Below are 19427 nucleotides of genomic sequence, written 5' to 3'. Positions count from 1 at the left end.
GTGGTTTCTGTGGGGGGAGGGAGGAAAAATGGGGGGGGGATAAGGATGATATGTTTCTGGATATGTTTTGTTTTAATTTTGAATAAAAAAGTTATTTAAAAAAAGGAGATAGCATCAACAAGTAAGACTATTCAGCCTGGTACAAACAGATTGCTCCCTACTGCCTCTACAAACCTGTTTCTTACCTGGATGTGTAGCCATTTGGGGTTGCTGTTTACCCAATTAAATATCTGTTTCTGCAATTTGCTGCTTCAGTTTAGTGAGCCAGGACAAGCCCAGTTTAGTGGGGATGTTCTGAGTCTTCGGTTAGCAAGAATCTCACTCCAGGGAGCTCACAGGAGACGGTGCGCAGGGGTGAGAGCATCAACTGTCCAGGGCCATTTTTCTATTCCTGAGGATCACTGTGACGGAAAGTACCAAGTAGACCAGAGGGTGGTTGGTGGTGCAGTGCCATGGAATTCCGCCAGAGTGATGTGGCTTACAAAGTGCTGGGCAGGAGCCTCGTTCTGATTGGCTGTGGGTACAGTTAGCCAGAAGGGGGTGGAGACAAGCACTTTGTGAGGGAAAAAGAAAAGGCAGCTGAGAGTTTTTGGTTCTTGGGGTTCAAGAGGGATAAGAGTATAGCTTCTGAGCTGTGTGTGTGTGTAATTCGCCCTGAGGAAATATCTACAGCCAGAGAAAGAAGCCTCTAAGCTTAGAGTGAAAGATAGTGCCTTTTAATAGTATACAGACAAGTGAGAATTGGGAAGCTGAATTTGAGGCAGGAGAAGTGGAGTTGTGAGGGAACACTTTACTTGGGTCTCCATTCAGCCTGAGGGGGGGATAGATTTTCTGGAGAAAATCTTAAGTTGTTTATTTAACATCTTGTTCAGAATTGGAAGCCTGTGACAACCACTGAGTGAGTGAGTGAGTGAGTGAGTGAGTGAGTGAAAACACACACACACACACACTCTTTCTTGAAAGAATTCTATTTCCCAACACAGCGTTCGTTTTACCAATTTTGTTGTAAAATTATTATTTTTTCCCTGCTTAAGTTCCCTAAGTCTCCAAGCACCCGTTTCTTAAAAAGCAAAAATATCCAGTAAGTAGTAAGAGGAGGCACACCCCAGAGCTTTAACATCATTTCCTTCTGCAACACAACCCATGACTGTAGAAATTCTGTTTTCTATATAAATTTATTTATTTGGTTTTTCAAATTAAAATTTTACAGAGATATAGCAAACATAAATCATAAAAACAAGATTCCAAGGAATCTCCTGGACTTCCATCCTCCCCTTTGTCGGTCCTATTATTTCCTCCTGCATCTTTTATGATGATCCAAATCTTTTACATTTCCATTGTGTCCACAATTCACCCTTAAACTACAAGTGATATTCCAATCCTGCTAACAATTTTAACTACTGTAGAAATTCTTGTGTGTATCGTGCTAATGTTCTTAGGTCAGCCTGGTCCTTGTGAGGGCAGCAAGCGTCGGGTGCTAGGAAAATGAATTGTTGTGCCTGACACCCCCCATAAATCCTACATGTGGAAGTAGTTTTATGCGATTCATATTTACTTGAGAGCAAGTCCCACTGAATCTCAAGTCCACACAGACACATTTGGACTGTTAGAGGCTGTGTACACACTCCTGTTTACTCTGCAACCAGTGCTGTCTCACTGCTAGTTTGGGAAGTGGCCTATGGATGACATTAGCCACAATCCATAGTTCTCCTGTACCTGTCCTGTTACTTCTTATGAAATACTGCATTTTGATGTGTTTTTCCACAATTTGAGGGGGGGGGGAATCTTAGCTGTGATTTAAGCTGGCAATGTGCACGTATACAGCCAAAGAGTGGTTGTGAACCATTTGGCTTCATTCACAACTGTAAAAATGGCCCTTCCTCAACCCAGGGGTGGGGAACATTTTTGCAGCCCAGGGACCATCTTCTGGGAGCTGCATGCCAACGGGTAGACAAGACCAGAGGCAAAAATGGGTGGAGTAATTAATACAAATTTCACCTTTGTACAGCTAGTTTGGGGGGACACACACACAACCAACCCCCTCTATATTCCATCAAGGCAAGCAAGAGGCATGATCATTCTAGCTAGGTAACAACAACAACAACAACAACAACAACAATTTATTTATACCCCGCCCATCTGGCTGGGTCTCCCCAGCCACTCTGGGCGGCTTCCAACAAAACACTAAAATACAATAACCTATTAAACATCAAAAGCTTCCCTAAACAGGGCTGTCTTCAGATGTCTTCTAAAAGTTTGGTAGTTATTTTTCTCTATGACATCTGATGGGAGGGCATTCCACAGGGTGGGTGCCACTACTGAGAAGGCCCTCTGCCTGGTTCCCTGTATCTTGGCTTCTCGCAGCGAGGGAACACTGAAGGAAATTGGGAGGGCCACATTCCTTGGCCTGAGGCTCCCCATCCCTGTCCTAAACTTCTGTCTTTTGTAGGTAAAAGTAACTTGTCAGCTAAGAGGACGGTGGTGCGATCTTCAGCACGCCTGTTGCTTAGATGTAGGCTGCTTAGATTCAGTGATATTCTCAGGCCAACGAGTGCAAGGTCAAGTCTCAAACACATCAAGGAATTGTTTTTCCGTGCAATGAATCTTTTCAAATTCCCCTGCCTCTTCTCTGCCAGCTCTGCATGCTGGAAACTGCTTGTCTGCTTGTTAAGGAGGGAGAGATGCTAAGCAGGGGAGTGAATAGGCTACACTTCTCTTGGAAGCTCTCGCTGGCTGATCTGAAAGTAGCTGGACAAAGCGTGTAGGAGTTTATGAGAGGCCCCTGCTGTGTGTGGGGGGGGGGTGGATAAAGAGAGGGAGCGCTGATGGAAAGAAAGCAGCCTGCAGTTGTGCGAGGAAAGGCTTTTGGCTCATCGTCATCCACTGCACAGCTCCAACCTGGACACCAAAGCCGGCACATCAGGAACAACCTCCTACAGGACTTGCTGACCTTCCCTGGGAATTGTTGCAAGTCCCGAAGCAGCCGGGCTATCTCCACTATGTAGCCAAGCCAAGTCTAGATGGAGGATTCAAAGTGTGCTTTTAATTCTTGGAAGGCTCTTTTCTTTTAAACTAGAGCACCAGGACAACGCATCGAAGGAATGCAATATAATTTCTGGGCTTCACTGCAGGATGGCAATAGTGCTGCCATGTCAACTGAGGACAACGGATAACAGCGGTTGGGGAAGGGAGGTGATGAGGAAGAAAAAGGATTTATAAGGTATAACTTGGTGGGTGTGAACATCTGTGCAAAGCAGGACTCCCTTAATCTAAACTCCTGAGCTGATGAAAAGTCAACAAACAGCATTAGAAGTTGTCTCCCCCCCTTTGTGGGGGAGATAACAATTTCTCCGCATTTTTTCGAAGTAAATGGAGCAGTCAAGCTGGATCACAGCTTCCTCTCTTGTTGCTTTTGTGAGCTGAACAGGGTCAACAGGCTGGAAGGCAGTCTCAGCTAATGCACTTTGTGCATATGTGTGACATATCGTTTGCCACATTAGTCCTTCATGGCGGCATGCCAGGTGGTGAAAAGACGCTTTGCAAGGAGTGTGCAACTTGTGGCACTGCTGAATGTATGCCAACACAGCCATCATTTTTGTAGATGAGAAGAAGCCAAATGGGTCTGGATATGATGAAGTGGCTATTCCGAGGCACCTGCCATGCTTTGGACACAACTTGGTCGTATTTATAGTAAACTCGTTGCGACTTGCTTGACTTCCTCCTCTGCCTCTTATCTCCTGCTTCTCTTAAAAATGATTTGAAGCAGAGAGTGAGATTAAACACATTTGTGCAGCGGAGGGCTGTAGAAAATCCACCTGACAGAAATTTGACAAGAGCAAAGTAGCAAAGTACATTTGTGGCCAACAGGAAGGTAAAAATTACTGTAAATCTAATAGCTTTCTCTACATGGATTTCCCGAGAAATCAAATTACAGCAAAGTGATCCTTTGCTTGATTTCCTCCTTCTGCTTACTTAACTCAGTGCCATCCAATATATCGCCCTACCTGAGAAACAGGGCAGGAAACTAGAGAGACCATTGGTTTGAGGAAGCAAGGCTTTTTGCTTGCATTGCAAATTAAGCCAGAAATACTTTGGAAATAGTAGCTTGGCAGCAGTGGGGCAGATCTGAAAAACGCTGGGTGTTGTGTTCCTTCTGCGCTGTTTGGTTTTGCTCACCATGGGTTTGCACTGCTTCACCACACTAAATGAGCTCTGGCCTTCCAAAGAAACAGTAGCCAGTTGGCCGCCTGACCACAGGGCTATCTTCTGCCATTCCAGTGCCCTCCTCTGTGTGGCCCTACTGCTTTGCAGTCTCTGCACAGGTGAAATGTCAACGTTTCCAGGGGACAGTGCTTCACCATCAGCAGCAGGGGAAACAGGAGCTAAGGCGAAGCTACTCAAGCAGTGGAGCTCTGCTAAATGCAAGGTAGTAGATCCTTGGAAAGGCCCAAGCCAGGGGCTGAGGGGAAAGGAAAGGCACCAGGTTTCAGAGGGCCTTGGAGGAATGAAGAGGGCGACCTTGTCGATCAGAGCCAGATGCCAACAGGAGAGGGAAGAGGCCCTGGCGATCCTGTGCCCAGCAAAGTGTGCCTGCACAGTCACCACGGTGAACTGCTCTCATCTGGGGTTGCTGGAAATCCCAACAGAAGATCCCTGCTCACTGAACAAAACAATCCTGTAAGTAAGCTGCTGGGGTGTTTTTGCTCAGCAATATCCAGTGTGTATTGGGGCGGGGGGCGGGAGGGATGCTTTAGAGATTGTAGTAGATGCTCCTTTCCCTGCAAGCCTGTGATGACTCACAGGGAGGGAGTTGAAGCATGTTCACTGGTGCTGAGTGGTGCCGTCTCATGGGAGTAAGCATTGCGAGAATGTTTGGGTCAGAAGGACCTGACCCTAGGAGCTTGCCAAAGAATGCTCGCTCCTCTGACTGCACGTGTTGGCTCCTGACCCCTTGGCTCAAGGCACAGAGCCCTCAGGGAAAGGAAGAAAACAGCCATCGTTATTTTTTTGAGGCAAATTACCACCGAGCAACCACCCTTGAAAGGGTGTACAAAGCCCCAATGTGTACCTCAGAAGGGAATCCCCCATCCTCTCATTTATAGGTCTGTAATCACATGTACAGGGGCAGAATCAAAGTCAAAGGAGGATTTCAGTACAGTTGTGATGATCTGGGATGCTGTGTGATTTACAGTTTGGGTTACCAGCACAATCACATCCACGCAGCATTTTATAATATAATAATAAGTTTTTATTTATACCCCTCCCATCTGGCTGAGTTTCCCCAGCCACTCTGGGCAGCTCCCAATCAAGTGTTAAAAACAATACACCATTAAATAAACAGGGCTGCCTTCAGCTGCTTATTTCCTTGACATCTGATGGGAGGGCATTCCACAGGGCAGGCACCACTGCCGAGAAGGCCCTCTGTCTGGTTCCCTGTAACCTCACTTCCTGCAATGAGGGAACCGCCAGAAGGCCCTCAGCTCTGGATCTCAGTGTCCTGGCTGAACAATGGGGGTGGATCATCTCCACCCCCATCGTTCAGCCAGGACACTGAGATCCAGGTATACAGGACCGAGGCCTGGTTTAAAGTTCTCTTAAGGCAGGACTATGTCTTGACATTGCAGGGCTTGTTTCACATGCCCATGTTGCTTGACCGAATTCCACTTTGTCCTGCTTGAGCTGCCTAGCCTCCCAGCTTTTATATGATACTAATAAGATGATTCTCATGCATCTGCACGGCTGACAGTCTCTCTTCATCATATCTAAGGGAACACCTGGGGCTCATATTATGTTAAGAATAGGAAGGAATGCCTCAGTAATAGGGAGCCAGATTGCACTGTGAACTGATCACCATGGAGTACAATGTGGCATGTTACCGTATTGAACCAAACTGCTGTTGGCCAGACGTGGCTTGTGAGATGCTGTTAACAAATGTCACTCTTGGTTTTGAATGCAGTGATCTTTCACATAACCGCCTGAGCATAGTCCGAAGAGAGGAGCTTGCTGGCTACCCCAACATCCAAGCATTGTAAGTGAATTCCTGCACAAAACTCCTCCAGCATAGTGTTGCAAATCACTTGCCACGCCATCCCTATTTGTGAAATCCCAAGATTACTGTCCCCATTCCAACTGTGTGAATATGGAATTATAAATACCCAAGAAATGTCAATATGCACCAAAAAACCCACTTTCCTTTTCAGCTTCTATAATCCAGGGTGCCTAGGCTGTTGCTTTCCAGATGTTGTTGGATTATTATCCCTGAACATTGGTCGCACTGGCTGAGGCTCAGGGAAACAGCTGGTGGGGAGATTGGCTCAGTGCAGGTGCTGGTTCATTCACACTACGCCAACCTCCCCACTGCCACGCCCCTTCCCTCTGGGGGCTCCTGCTGGGGCTGATAGAAGTCCAGTAATACCTGGAGGGCTACAGGTTCCACGCACCTACTTATAATAGTAAAGTCCAAACTGTAGAGTTTGAAATGAACCTGGTAGGTTTGCAATCATAGAAATGATTTTCCAATTTAGTCTTAATTACAAAAGCTGGTGGCTAGCAGAATGTCTAAATTCTGGTTGTTAGTAGTTTGTTAAGGGTTGCTGGGAATTGTAACTCTGTGCAGGACAAACTACAGTGCCCAGAATTCTTTGAGGTGGGGGGGGGGAATGTGCTTTAAAGGCACTGTGTGTACACAGTCATAGTACAGTGGTACCTCGGGTTACATACGCTTCAGCTTACATACGCTTCAGGTTACAGACTCCGCTAACCCAGAAATAGTGCTTCAGGTTAAGAACTTTGCTTCAGGATGAGAACAGAAACACTGCTCCGGTGGCGCAGTGACAGTGGGAGGCCCCATTAGCTAAAGTGGTGCTTCAGGTTAAGAACAGTTTCAGGTTAAGTACGGAGTTCCGGAACGAATTAAGTACTTAACCCAAAGTACCACTGTAACTCTCTTTTGGAGTTTACTGCACCAATAGACAGGCCTTGAAGTTTTCTGATTACCCTTCCGTTATCATCATGCTGCTTCTTGCTGATGGACACTTTCCTTGGACCTTGTAATTTCTTCCAACATTTCTTTGTGGTCTCAATTCTGCAGGGACCTGAGCTTCAACTGCATCCACACCATTGAGGAGGGAGCCTTCCACTACCTGGGCAAACTGAGGACTCTGTATGTACCATTATCTGGCACGATCTCTTCTATGAATCTTCCCCCTTTACATACCCCTCACACTCTGCCTAAAAACCGCATGCGGAAACCCTTTGGCCTGCCAGATAATGGCCAATGACCAGGTATGATGGGAGCCAGCCACATCGGGAAAGCTATTGGTTCCCTGATGATGTCATTACAGAAAGATGTCAAGGAGATTTGTTCCCTTATTAGTAGTTGCCTTGATAGGTTTAGCTCAGTGGTGAGGAGCTTGTGGTCATCCATGTATTGTTGGACACTGGTCCCATCACTCCTAGCCAGCAGGGCCAGTGGTCCATGGTGAAGGGAGTTGCAGTCTAACAACATTAGCCATGCATGAGAGGGAGGTATCTTCAGGCTCAGGGGAAGCCCAAGGTCTGCAGAAGTACAAAAACGGAGTGGGGTATTTTGGGAAAAGGGCAACGCTGGCAGGGATCTTGAACAGTAGCATTCCATGTGCTGCAGCTTTTTGTTGCGGGTGTCACTTGTACCTACGGAACAGCAAACATATATTCATCATGATATAGCCCACTGTTTAAAAAGCTTTGAACAGAGACTTGGTAGTGCCCTGTTCAAAGGTGGAGATCTTGCTTTCTTTTCCATTTTAGGGTGGAGGATTTCTCTAGGCCCACCAGGGGCACTTGTGTCTCACCCCACATTTAGATATTGTTAAAAGGAATATTACCAAATGGCAAATACACAAGCGAGTGGACTTATTGAAGATTTGGGGCTTTGGTACAAACATGATCATTTATCCTTAGATAGCAGTCACTGAATGCATCTCACCTACTGAATTATTTACACAGACAAAGTAAACACAGAGATTTTCTGATTGCTTTAAACAATGATCTGTTGAAATGGTGTGGAAGTTAAAGGAGCAGAGTTAATGCGGTGGCAACCGCTCTCTTTTGGGGGGTATGTGTGTTTTGTGGCAGCAGGTTTGCCATACAGCCTGAGAGAGGTGACTGACTTTCTTGCCCTAATTCCTTCCCCTTCTTCCTGACAGCAACCTCATCTCCAACAGTTTCACATATGACTGTTCCTTACGGTGGTTGATGACGTGGGCACAAGAGAGGCACGTTCTCGTAAGGAACACAGAATTGCTCCGGTGCGTCCCGGAAGCCACTGCTGGCAGCGCCAAACCACTGGATCTCTTATCACTGACCCGCAGTGAGTAAAATACCTTCTTGGCCAGCCAGATGGAAAAGTTTGTTGTCACCTTCAATGCTTTTTCTTCTTCTTTCACCTCGGGGCCCTGTGGAGCATCTCAGGTGTGCCTTATGGATGTAGCTGTTGCAGGAATCCATCTAATATGTGATTGTTGGGGGTTCCCACCCCTCAGATTGCTGGTGAAGGGAGTTTACTTTCATCCAAAGCCCTGCGTGTCAGTAGCTTTCTTCTCCTCCTCTGTAAAAGCCAACACTGTGGTTAGACGTGCACTGTTAATCTATCAGAAGTCTGCCTACTCTCACAAAATCTGCACTGTAAAATAAACCAAAACAAAACAAGCTACTGACAAAAGCTGTGGTCCTAGTGAGGAACCTGGTGCCCTCTGAATCTTGTTGTACTCAAACTCCCTTCAGCCCCAGACAGAATGGCCAATGGGCAAAGATTGTGGGAGTTGTCGTTGTCATTCAGCAGCCTCTGGAAGGGCAGAGGTTCCCCAGTCCCACTACAGAGACTCAAATTGGAAATGACTGTTGTCTGAGGCAGCCCTATCTACACTACATATTTATATCAGTTTCATATCACTTTGCCCAAAGAATCCTGGAGCTGGAGTCTTGTTGAGGTTGTGGACAGTTCTGTTGGACTCCTGGCCTTCTACTTCAGGAGAAAACCTAGCTCAGTAGTACAGCACGCTAATGTCAAAAGCAGCTTGCCTCAATATCCGCTGCTGGCAATCACAAGCAGGAGAGAGAGTGCTTTTGTGCTCAGGTCCCACTTCTGGGCTTCCCAAAGGCATTTGACGGGCTTCTGCAAGAACAGAATGTTGCTTCTGGACTGATTCAGCAGGACTCTGCTTGTGTCTGCATCCATCTCAGTGTTCACTCTGCAAAATGGGGAGAGCTTTCTTGCCTGCTTTGCTGGAATAGTTTGTAAAGTGTAAACAAACAAACCTGTGCAAACAGAAACCGAAACAGAGTTTTTCAAGCATTTGTCCATAAGTGGTTCAAACATTTACCGTGAGTTTTCTCTTCCTCCCTTCCCAGCTGTTGATTTTATCTCCTGTGTGAAGGACACCCTGACCAGGAGTGATGCAGTCCTGCACTATTCTTACCTTTCAACTAGTACCCACACCCAGAAGTCCTGCCTTGAACTCTGCTATAGCAAAGGGTACACCTATTACGCCATGGACTTTTTGGATCATTGCCTATGTGGATCTCTAGGCAGCGAAGCAGAGGTGGACTGTGGGAAGGTGTGCTCCAATGAAATCCAGAGCCAAGTGTGCAATAAAACAGTCATCCATGCTGCATACCCAATTCAGGTAATGGAATCAGTTCTAATAGCATTTCTGCCCAATTTTGTGTTGGGGAATTGTGGTTAGGAAGTCCAGCTCATTACTTCCCTACAAGAATGGGGAATCTGTGTCCCTCCAGATGTTGTTGGACTCCAGGATAGCCCAGTGGTCAGGAAATGATGGGAGCTGTAGTCCAGCAACATCTGGAGGGCCACAGGTTAGCTACCCCTTCTTTACTAAGTGATGCTGATGATGAGCAGATTTTTGGCAGAGCACATCCTTTGTCTACAACATGTTCAATCCCTGTCATCTCAGACAAGAGAAATGGGACCTTGGTGACCTTGAGTTGCTGCCAATCAGACATGACAAAACTAGGCTTGATGGGCTACTGGTCTCTGACTCAGCAACTTCACATATTCACATCAGATGGTGAGGGAATTTCTAGAGGGTTTGTAAAGAGTCCTGGGAAATGGAAGCCACCCCTGCCAGTGATGGAAAATAATAAGTGAGGGGCAAAGGCCACTTTAAAACTGGCAGTGCAAGCTCAAGTTCTAAAACAGCTCCTTTTCCTTGATCTCCATAAACATAAGCTGGACACCTTGTCTCTCCCAAACCCAGTCACTGATTTTAGAGGTTAGAGCAGGGGCTTCCAAATTGTGCTTTGTTCAGATGGTCCACAGTGTGTTTGTACGGATTTGTGGCTGAAGATGGGAGATGGCTCATTCAGAACATTAAATACTCATATTTTTTATTGTTTCTTTTATTTATTAATTATATTATATTTTATTATATTGCACTTTGTAAATTTAAAATTCATTGCTGGATCATTACTGGGAGTTTAATTTTTTTGAAAAATTAAGTAGGCCATGCGAGACTATAAACAGTCCATGCGTGTTCTGGAATGCCTGGTCTTCAAAAGTGTCTTTGAGTCTTTAATTGCTGCAGACATTTGACAAATATGCTTCATCCAAAACAGGACTTCTGTACCTTTTGTTGCTGCAGTACTATGAGAACAGTTACAGTTAATGCACAGCACTCCTTTGATCTGGAGCTCCTCTTCATACTACCCAAAATGTTATCATTTGCACGGCCTCTAGCTGAGTGCTGTACAAGCTGCAGGAATTAGGAATAACCTGATGTTATTAATGAGTGAGGGACATTATCCCCTTCTCATGAAATTTTACCTGCATCCTATTTATGCTTTGGGTTGGAGGAAGGGAAACTAAACCTGAGCCAAACCTTCCTACCTGCTCTTTCTGTTTAGGTGAAACTCTCATTCACCACACGGCAACAGCATGGGCAACTTGTTGAATTCGTTGCTAATATCTCACTGCCTGGCATTCTGTACATCTGGGACTTTGGAGATGGAGGTGATGGAGGTCTCAGCACCACAGACCCAAGAGTGTTGCATGCGTATCTTCCTGGTACCTATATGGTGAAGGTTGAGGCCCTGACTGCTGGAAAGAGTCTGTTCCACAGAGCTACTATTCACATGGTCTTGCCCGTGAAAGCAGTAATCCTTAAGTGTCCAAAGGTTGTGGTAAGACACCAGAACAACATAGACATCTGGATCCATGTCCAAGAAGGTACTGATCTGTCTGTCATCTGGAGAATGAAGGATCCAGGAGGCCAGGAACTTCTTGGTGAGATAAGTGGTGCTGCAGAGAGATGTCTATCCGTGTCCCACTTGGGTGGGTGGGGAAGCTGGCCATTATTTTGAGTCAAAGGTAGACTTAAGCATGGATGCTTTAAGTAGCGTGCCATCTCCTCCATCCTGGTGGGCCGGATTCTGGCTTACCCCACCTTCAGCAGGCTCTTTTGACAGGAGGGTGAGACCTGTCCACTTGTTAATCACCCGTCATCACTATCTGATGTCAATTGTGGGGCAGGAGGGTGTGGTTGGGGGTGGGGATGGGAATGGCCTCCTGGGCCAAACTGGGACCTATGTCAGGCCTAACTAAGCCTGCAAACTGAAGGTTCCCTACCCCTATGGAAGGGGAAGACCATGGCATGTTTGTCAAGGGTGTATTTTTGAATAAATCTTCCAAGGTATTAAAATTTTGGTACCAACCTCAAGGGAAGTGTTTTCCTAAATGTTATGCAAAGTTGGAAGCTGTCGAAAATGGAGATCAGAGCAAATAAGTAGTATATGGCCCCTAACAAAAGGTGCAGGATTTATGGTGGAGACAATCTGAAGTGGATCAAGGTTATTTAGGTGTGGATAAGGGAGGAGCTGGAGTTAAGGTGATGTGGAAGACGAAAGCTGGCTTAAAGTGGCTCCACCAAACCTCTGGAATCTCGCAGGATCTGAAGCGTGTCTGTGAGAGAAACTGACCTTGCGGGAAGAGAGGTTATTGCAAGCATGATGGGGACACCTGGACTTCATGTTAGGATATTAGGAAAGTGGAAGGAAGAGGGACAAGGCAGCAGAGCAGAGGCTCTAGAGAAAGCGAACTTGTCAGTGTGCCGAAGGCTGAAGGGGAACAGCAGATGTGTAACCAGGGAGACTAGGGGGCAGCTAGAAAAAAGGCATTTTCCCCCTGGGAGAGAGAGAGAGTTGTAGAGCAGCAGAGCCCATATAAAAAGACCAGAGAGGCAGGAAGCCAGGGAAGCAGCGCGAGGCAGCCAGCAATATCGGCCATTGATCTCAGAAGGCACACAGCACTGTCGGGGCCGTCTGATGCTATGAGTGTGAGAGGGGTCACCTCTTAAGGTTGCCATTGTCTCAGCCTGGATGCTGTGATGGTGGACAGAAGGTGAGAAGTCAGCTGCTAACCTCACCTAGAGCTGCAGCTGGGATGCTGCTGAGGATGGCATCCCAGGGATTTCGACCATGGTGGCTATTGTTCCTGCTGCTGGGCAAAGGGGACACAGGTAGGCGAAGCAGTGTTTCTACAATGTGGGAGTTCTGTGTTGGAAAAGCATAGCTGCAGTGGGATGACAAGGCTAGATCTCTTAGCATGTGTCAGTCAATTTTCAGCATGATTTAACCACCCTTCTGTTCACTAGATCAGGATGGTTAGAAGGGGTCGTTTTGGTTAGAAATGGCGGACTTTGCGCTTTAAAGCAATCACCAACCCATTTTGACTATGGAAAAATGCTCCAGGCAAATTATTCTTAAAGAAAAGAGAAGGATTCATACAAAACTCATGCACGCATGCTCAAACTCATTCCTGTCAAGAAGCACTAAAAAGAGTGGAGAATCCATCCTTAAAATACACAAGGCATGGTTAATGCAGCTGTTTTGTACACGTTTCAGAGATCATACTCTAAAGAGCAGAACTTTGAAGCAGATCTTTGTTAGTATTTGTCAGAAGAGGGTGAGGAGGTATTATCAGTCTGAATGAATTAGCCACAATTAAAAGACATTGTGTGGATGCTCCTTGTAGATGTAAGGAAAGGCTGAGCATCCTTGTCTGTCAGGCCCAAAACTTTGCTTTCTGTGTGCACCTTTAAGAAGCTTCTTTGACATGGTCAGCAGTAGCACTGCCATGTTTCTTAATGCCCTGGTTAAGCAATTGGGAGTTGGTCATGTGGATGTGTGTTCCATCCTCTTCCCAGACTTAACCAATGTTCAGTGTTAGATCAGCATTGATGCTGGTCCCAATTAATAGCACTAATCAGGTTCCCCGTTAGGGAGGGCCTGTAAATTTACTTCAAACCCTGATTTCAAATCTTTTTTTAAAACCCACCCAACCATCCAATCCAATATGTTTACCTGAGAGTAGGTCTCATTGAACGTAATAGGCACACATAGGCCTGCACTGTTAATGCTTCTCCTCTTGAGACAGCTACCCACCGTAGAATACCTGTTTATAAACCACCCTCTTCCCCTTCTCGTTTGGAAAAAGATGGCAGAAACTGAAAGCCAGGCTCCATAGAAACAGTAACAAAGTTTACTGGGCAGCATTTGGGAGGGCTGAAAGACCCAAACAAAGCCCTTCTCTGGACACCTGAATGCCAGCACCTAAAGGAGAGCTGTGGGGAGCCTTTAAAAATTGATTTGTATAGTTGGGAGGATTTATGGGGTCAGCAACGGATCAGACTTTGTTTAGGGTTGTCACGACAACGAGTTTTTCAAGCAGGCTGCCAACTAGCCTCCTGTTGTTGCCAAGATAGTTGGGTTTGTGAGGGAAAGTGTGTGTCCATTATACAAAAACAATTATTAATGAAGGGTTGTAGCTTCTTCTTTAAACTTTTTTTTTTTAATCCTGCATGCATTCTTAGGGATGGGATATTGGTGCTCAGGCTTGGTGTTGCCAGATCTGCTTTCTGCAGATTATAATTCCAAACATGGGCTCTGTCAAGGGCTCCTTTCGTTCTGAAGGACCTCATGATATAGCTTCCGCTTAAGAATAGCTCAGTTGGTTAGAGTGTGGTGCTGATAACACCAAGGTTGCCGGTTCGATCCCTGCATGAGACTGCAGCATATTCAGCTTGGATTAGATGATCCTCAGGGTCATTTTCCAACTCTATAATTCTATGAATCTATAATGCCTGTGTAGGATGGAATTAATTGCTCCTACCAAAATCAAAATGGTGTTTGTAGCAATGGGTCTTAAATCAGAGATGACTAATTTATTCTATTGTTTTCAACGGCTGAGTTGTAACCTACTTTAGCTGTCTTGGGGGCCTAGGTTTTGAATTCAATATGGTCTCGCATTAGAAATCTCTATTCCAATACTGTATATAATATTTTAAAAAATACCCTTGTCATACTATATTGGATGTTCTTCACCAACAGAAAGAAAAAGCCCAACTTTTTATTTTATTTTAAAAAATGCTTATAGCATTAAAAACACGTGAGGCTTCTACAATTCAAGACAGCATGTTCTGGTGTTCTCTTAAGCTTGAGTGGTTGTTGTTGTTGTTTTAATTCAGATACTTCCTCTTGCCCACGAGGTGGACAAATCAATTTGCAGAACTTGAACTGTTACTGGCTTGGTGAGACAAAGGAGACATGGCAGGATGCCAGGAAGCTCTGCCAGGGTGTGCCTGGAGGAGACCTGGTGGTGGTGAGGTCCCTGGAGGTACAGAGCTACCTCCAGAAATCTTTTTCTAAGTAAGTAACTTTCGCATGTGCCTCATTTGTAAACGTTTCCCAACTCCATGCATCATAAGGATTTTCTTTCTTTCTTTTAATGCATAGAGTACCCTGCCAGGGACACGGGTGGCGCTGTGGTCTAAACCACAGAGCCTAGGACTTGCCGATCAGAAATTCGGCGGTTCGAATCCCCGCGACGGGGTGAGCTCCCATTGCTCGGTCCCTGCTCCTGCCAACCTAGCAGTTTGAAAGCACATCAAAGTGCAAGTAGATAAATAGGTACCGCTCCGGCGGGAAGGTAAACAGCGTTTCCCTGCACTGCTCTGCTTCGCCAGAAGCGGCTTAGTCATGCTGGCCACATGACCCTGAAGCTGTACGCTGGCACCCTCGGCTAGTAAAGCGAGATGAGCACCGCAACCTCAGAGTCATCCGCGACTGGACCTAACAGTCAGGTGTCCCTTTACCTTTTTTAGACTACCCTGCCCCAGGGACAGAAGGTTTGCTGTATTGTAATATGGCATGCGTGATCCAGGTCTCTGAAATACTTTCTATTTAAACCAACCATAGCTTGTTTGTTTCTTGTTTGTTCAAAATATTCTCAGACTGCCTTAGCAGCAGGCAAGTATAGTGCAATCAAGCTAAACAATGAAATATCAAGCAGCATGACAACGATCAATGGCTTCATCCCAGAGGTTTTCAACCTTTTTGAGTCCACGGCTCCCTTGACCAACTATATTCTTTCTGCAGCACCCCTGTGGGGCTCAGGAGCCCAGTTATGTCACCCCTTGCCTGAAGAACTGGCAGCCTCTCGCCTTTTTTCAAACACCCTCCCTTGTGGAATGTTTCCTCAGCCTCCTCTCCCCTCTCTTTGGAGTCCTCTGGGCAGCCACTGCTGCCACCCCTGGTCTCTGAGCTGCCCCAAATAGAGGTTCCTCATCACACTGCCCCACAGGGGCCTGCGACTTGTTTGTCCATTCCCTTCCCTGAGGAGGGAGGGAAGGAAAGAGGGACACAGGCCAGTGTTGCCTGCCCTGACCATCATTCAAGCCACCCTAGGGTGCCACGGCACACTGGTTGAAAACCACTGGCTTCATCCTGTTCTGTCTCCAAATATTGGCCCAGTCTGTGGTGTTACCAGAGTTATTGCCTTTCCTTGTCTTTCTTATCAGCAGTGCTGGCACCGTTTGGATTGGATTGCATGACCTTGGCTCCTCTGGGTCGATGTGCTGGGTTGACGGGGGCCTCGCAGATACATTCCAGAACTGGATGTCCTCAGGCCGACCCGAGGGAGGGAAGGAAATGTGTGTGAAGATGCTTCTAGCGGATTCAAAAGGGTACTGGAGATGTAACCCATGCTCTGAGAAATCACCATTCATCTGTGAAAAGACAATTGGAGGTACTGCAGGCATTCAAGTTTGTGTTTTGTTATTTTAATTGAGTTTTTTTTTTTGCAAATGTTTTGATGGGGTGGTATTACTGTGTATTTTCATTGTGGGTGTCTATATTGTAATGTCTGTGTAACCAGCTTTTGTACTCTGCAAACAGATTAGAAGCCTATTTTGATGTGAGGTGGCATATAAATTAAACAATAAATGCAGAAACAAACATGAATAGGCTGATCTTTATTATTCATCTAATGAGATCACTCCTCTCAAAAGAGGAGGATTCATTAGAAGGAAGCTGAGAAAGACAACCAGGTAGTTCTAATCTGTTCAGGAAGCTTGGAGCAAAGTTGTAAGGGGCAATCCCATTAGCCTTAGAGACTTGGACTTTCAAAATCCTTGTGATGAAATCTCTTTTCGAAGGTCGATAAGAAAACTTTGCAGTCATGGGATGACAGAGTTGGTAACTTGGTGGAGGAAACCAAGGAGCAGAGAATAGGGAAAGATGGGCAGCTTAGGAGACACAGTATGGGCCAGATGCAGGTTGTGTTGAAAAAAAACTCAGTGAGCTTGCTCTAGAGACTGATGGGTCATCTGTAATGGACTAGAATAATTCCTCCTGCAAGGGGTTGAAAATGAGCCTTCTAGTCCATGATGTGGGAAGAATGATGAAACTGAATGCGAGCTCCTTCTGATGAGGAAGTGCTGAATGGTGAAGAAGGTGGGCACAAAAAGGAAATAGGAGAGAGCTGAAAGGAAGCGGAAAGCAGGGTCTGCCAAGAGGCCAGCAAAGTCTAGCTTCTAACCCTGATTGCTATGTTCTGAGCTCCCCACACCGTCTTGGTAAGCAGCAGCAACAGGCAGTGTTGGGAAGCCAGCAGAGCAACACAGCCTCACCCTGCCTCGCTATTGGATGTTATAGGACTGCATTGTCAGTTCCTTTTTATGTGCTCTGTGATTACAGCTGCGCTTCCAAGCCCAAACTTCTTCCTGACGGGAATGCCAAGGTTTAGCACTATCTACGAAGTGAAGAATGTCAGCACCAGAAAAGCAGCTCCTTTCTTAGGGGGCAGCAAAGTGGAGGTAATGCATTTCCAGGGCTGATTTGTTTTCATGCTTCAAATACATATTCTATTCCACAAGATGTCGCTGAGAAATCTGCTGCTTTTTGACAGTGATCTCAGCATTATACAATCCAACATCTATGTAAGTAGAAAGTTGCCCAGAAAGCCCAATAATTAGAAGTTCATGGGAAACCCTGATTTCCAAATCTGATGTGTCTCTTGTAGCTTACCTCATATGTAAAAAAACCAACTGTGGCGCCCTTGTTGCTCAGTATGTTCACTGTAGGCCCTAAACCCTCTACCCATCTGAAACTGCCCCCCAGATACCCTTGACTTGCTTTTGTCTTGCAGCTGATGCTCTTTCCAGGCCTCTGGTTCAGCCACAATGGAACAGTCGCCTCCCTAGACTTTGCTATGCAAGCAACAAATAAGCCAATCCAGGCCCGTTTCCAGATTTTCCGCCCATATTGCAGTCCCAGTCAACATTTGATTCCACCAGGTAAGGGAGAAACCCCTTCTGCTCCCTTCCTTGCAATCCCTTAGGTCAAAGAATAACAGATTCTGTCTTTATACTTTAAAGCAGTTTAATTAAAAAATAAGTTGCCATTTCTCCCTAGCAACATCTTGTTTTCAGCTGAGGAAAATGGCTTTGCTGCAGATTTTTTACAGTTCTCTCCCCGCCCCCCATTTGTTAATTCCACCATTTAATTCATTTTTGTAATTGGAATTGCTTTCCAGTCGCACTCATTTCTTCTAAAATGCGGTACTTAAATTACAACCTTTGCATATGCTGATCACAGTAATAAATTTGATAAGAGTGTGTGCGTGGGCCCAAACATTCACCTTGCATCTGTATCTGCTTGGTTTAAAACGATATTGATCTGATTCAAAGTCATTCTGTACTCTCTCTGCTTCGATCTGTAATTTAGGTTCTGAACTACCCTTTAAAAATTAAAACTGTATTCCCCATCTGCTACCATAGATAATATAAAATGTTATAACTTCCCCCTGTTTTTCACCAAGGTAGATGACATTTACTGGCAGAGTAGTCCCTCCAGAGTGCAGTGAACCTACCAAATTGAAGACAGATTGGTCCAGGGGCTTTTTGTGGGGTAAATAAAAGTGATTCACTTTCCCCCATAATGAGGAGGGAGCATGTTTGCCTCTTGCTCTTTCTTTAAAATAACTAAGATGTGGCCAGGTGTATTCTCCCCTGTACATTTCAAAAAACTTTGCAGCTTTGCATTGGTCTTTGCTTTCCAGTGACTGATTGTTTCCTCTGATAGGCTTGACAGCATGAGACCATCTGTAAAGCTGCCTGAGAGCTCTGTCTTTTGTTTTAAAGCAGAACAAGATTTGCCTTGTTATTTGAGCCCCTGTACGGACGCGGGTGGCGCTGTGGGTTAAACCACAGAGCCTAGGATTTGCCAATCAGAAGGTCGTTGGTTCGAATCCCCGCAACGGGGTGAGCTCCTGTTGCTCAGTCCCTGCTCCTGCCAACCTAGCAGTTCGAAAGCACGTCAAAGTGCACGTAGATAAATAGGTACCGCTCTGGCAGGAAGGTAAATGGCGTTTCTGTGCGCTGCTCTGGTTCGCCAGAAGCAGCTTAGTCACGCTGGCCACATGACCCGGAAGCTGTACGCCGGCTCCCTCGGCCAGTAAAGTGAGATGAGCGCCGCAACCCCAGAGTCGGCCACGACTGGACCTAATGGTCAGGGGTCCCTTTGCCTTACAGAGCTGATGCACACTCTTAAAATAGAAATGACATCTGGCTTTTTGGTTTTGTATCTTTTGTGCGATTCAGTGCCCTTTTATTTGTTCCTCAGGGTGCAAACGGCTTCATTCACCTTTTGCCTGCTGTCACTCTGAGCCACTCTGCAATGGCATGGGTGAATGCCCAAGTGGGCAACAGTGGTGCCCTTTGAAGGATCGTTGCCTGAACATCTCCAGCCCTTGCAGCTCATATGCCTTTGAGAACACAACTGCTCACATCCAGCCATTCCCATACCCTCCACGGTACAAAGCGGCTTCGCCATTCTATTCCATAGTGGCTGATCTTCCTTTATTGCTCGCCCCCAGCAATGAAAACACCCACATTCACGTAAGTGTATTGAGGAGTTGCCTTGGAGTTGTAAACAAGACTTACCCTTGTCTTTCGTTCAATGTTTGCTCTGTGCTTTGAGGTTCTTCACATATCTTGTTTTGCCTTAGGTATACAGGAAGTGGTTCTGCGGTTCCACGTGGGAAACACTTGCTGTGATGGCTCCCAGGTCATGGGACCTCTTCACCTTGGGAGCCT

The 19427-nt window shown here is 45.9% G+C and overlaps 1 protein-coding gene across 2 annotated transcripts in view; it reads left to right on the top strand.

Annotated features, from left to right (window-relative positions):
- The first annotated feature begins 80 nt into the window (after positions 1-80).
- The window catches only part of LOC310672584 (polycystin-1-like), a 69051-nt gene continuing 49704 nt past the window's right edge, over positions 81-19427 (top strand). Inside the window, exons 1-12 of one of the 2 annotated variants that reach the window (XR_014508671.1) lie at positions 81-898; positions 2705-4677; positions 5957-6028; positions 7091-7162; positions 8187-8350; positions 9391-9665; positions 10903-11281; positions 14520-14700; positions 15852-16078; positions 17029-17147; positions 17480-17627; positions 18955-19229. Coding sequence is in view for 1 of the 2 variants with exons in the window: in XM_083429991.1 (XP_083286117.1) it covers positions 4178-4677; positions 5957-6028; positions 7091-7162; positions 8187-8350; positions 9391-9665; positions 10903-11281; positions 14520-14700; positions 15852-16078; positions 17029-17147; positions 17480-17627; positions 18955-19229 (2412 nt within the window). In the remaining variant the exon portion in view is untranslated. Of the gene's footprint in view, positions 903-2704; positions 4678-5956; positions 6029-7090; positions 7163-8186; positions 8351-9390; positions 9666-10902; positions 11282-14519; positions 14701-15851; positions 16079-17028; positions 17148-17479; positions 17628-18954; positions 19230-19427 lie in introns of both variants that reach the window. The other variant, XM_083429991.1, reaches the window with a different exon arrangement.

The sequence above is a fragment of the Podarcis tiliguerta genome (assembly GCF_965153285.1).
Source record: "Podarcis tiliguerta genome assembly, chromosome: 2".
NCBI classification, from domain to species: Eukaryota; Metazoa; Chordata; class Lepidosauria; order Squamata; family Lacertidae; genus Podarcis; species Podarcis tiliguerta.
Note: the sequence above shows the minus strand (reverse complement) of the source record. Positions and strands in the feature narration are given on the sequence as shown.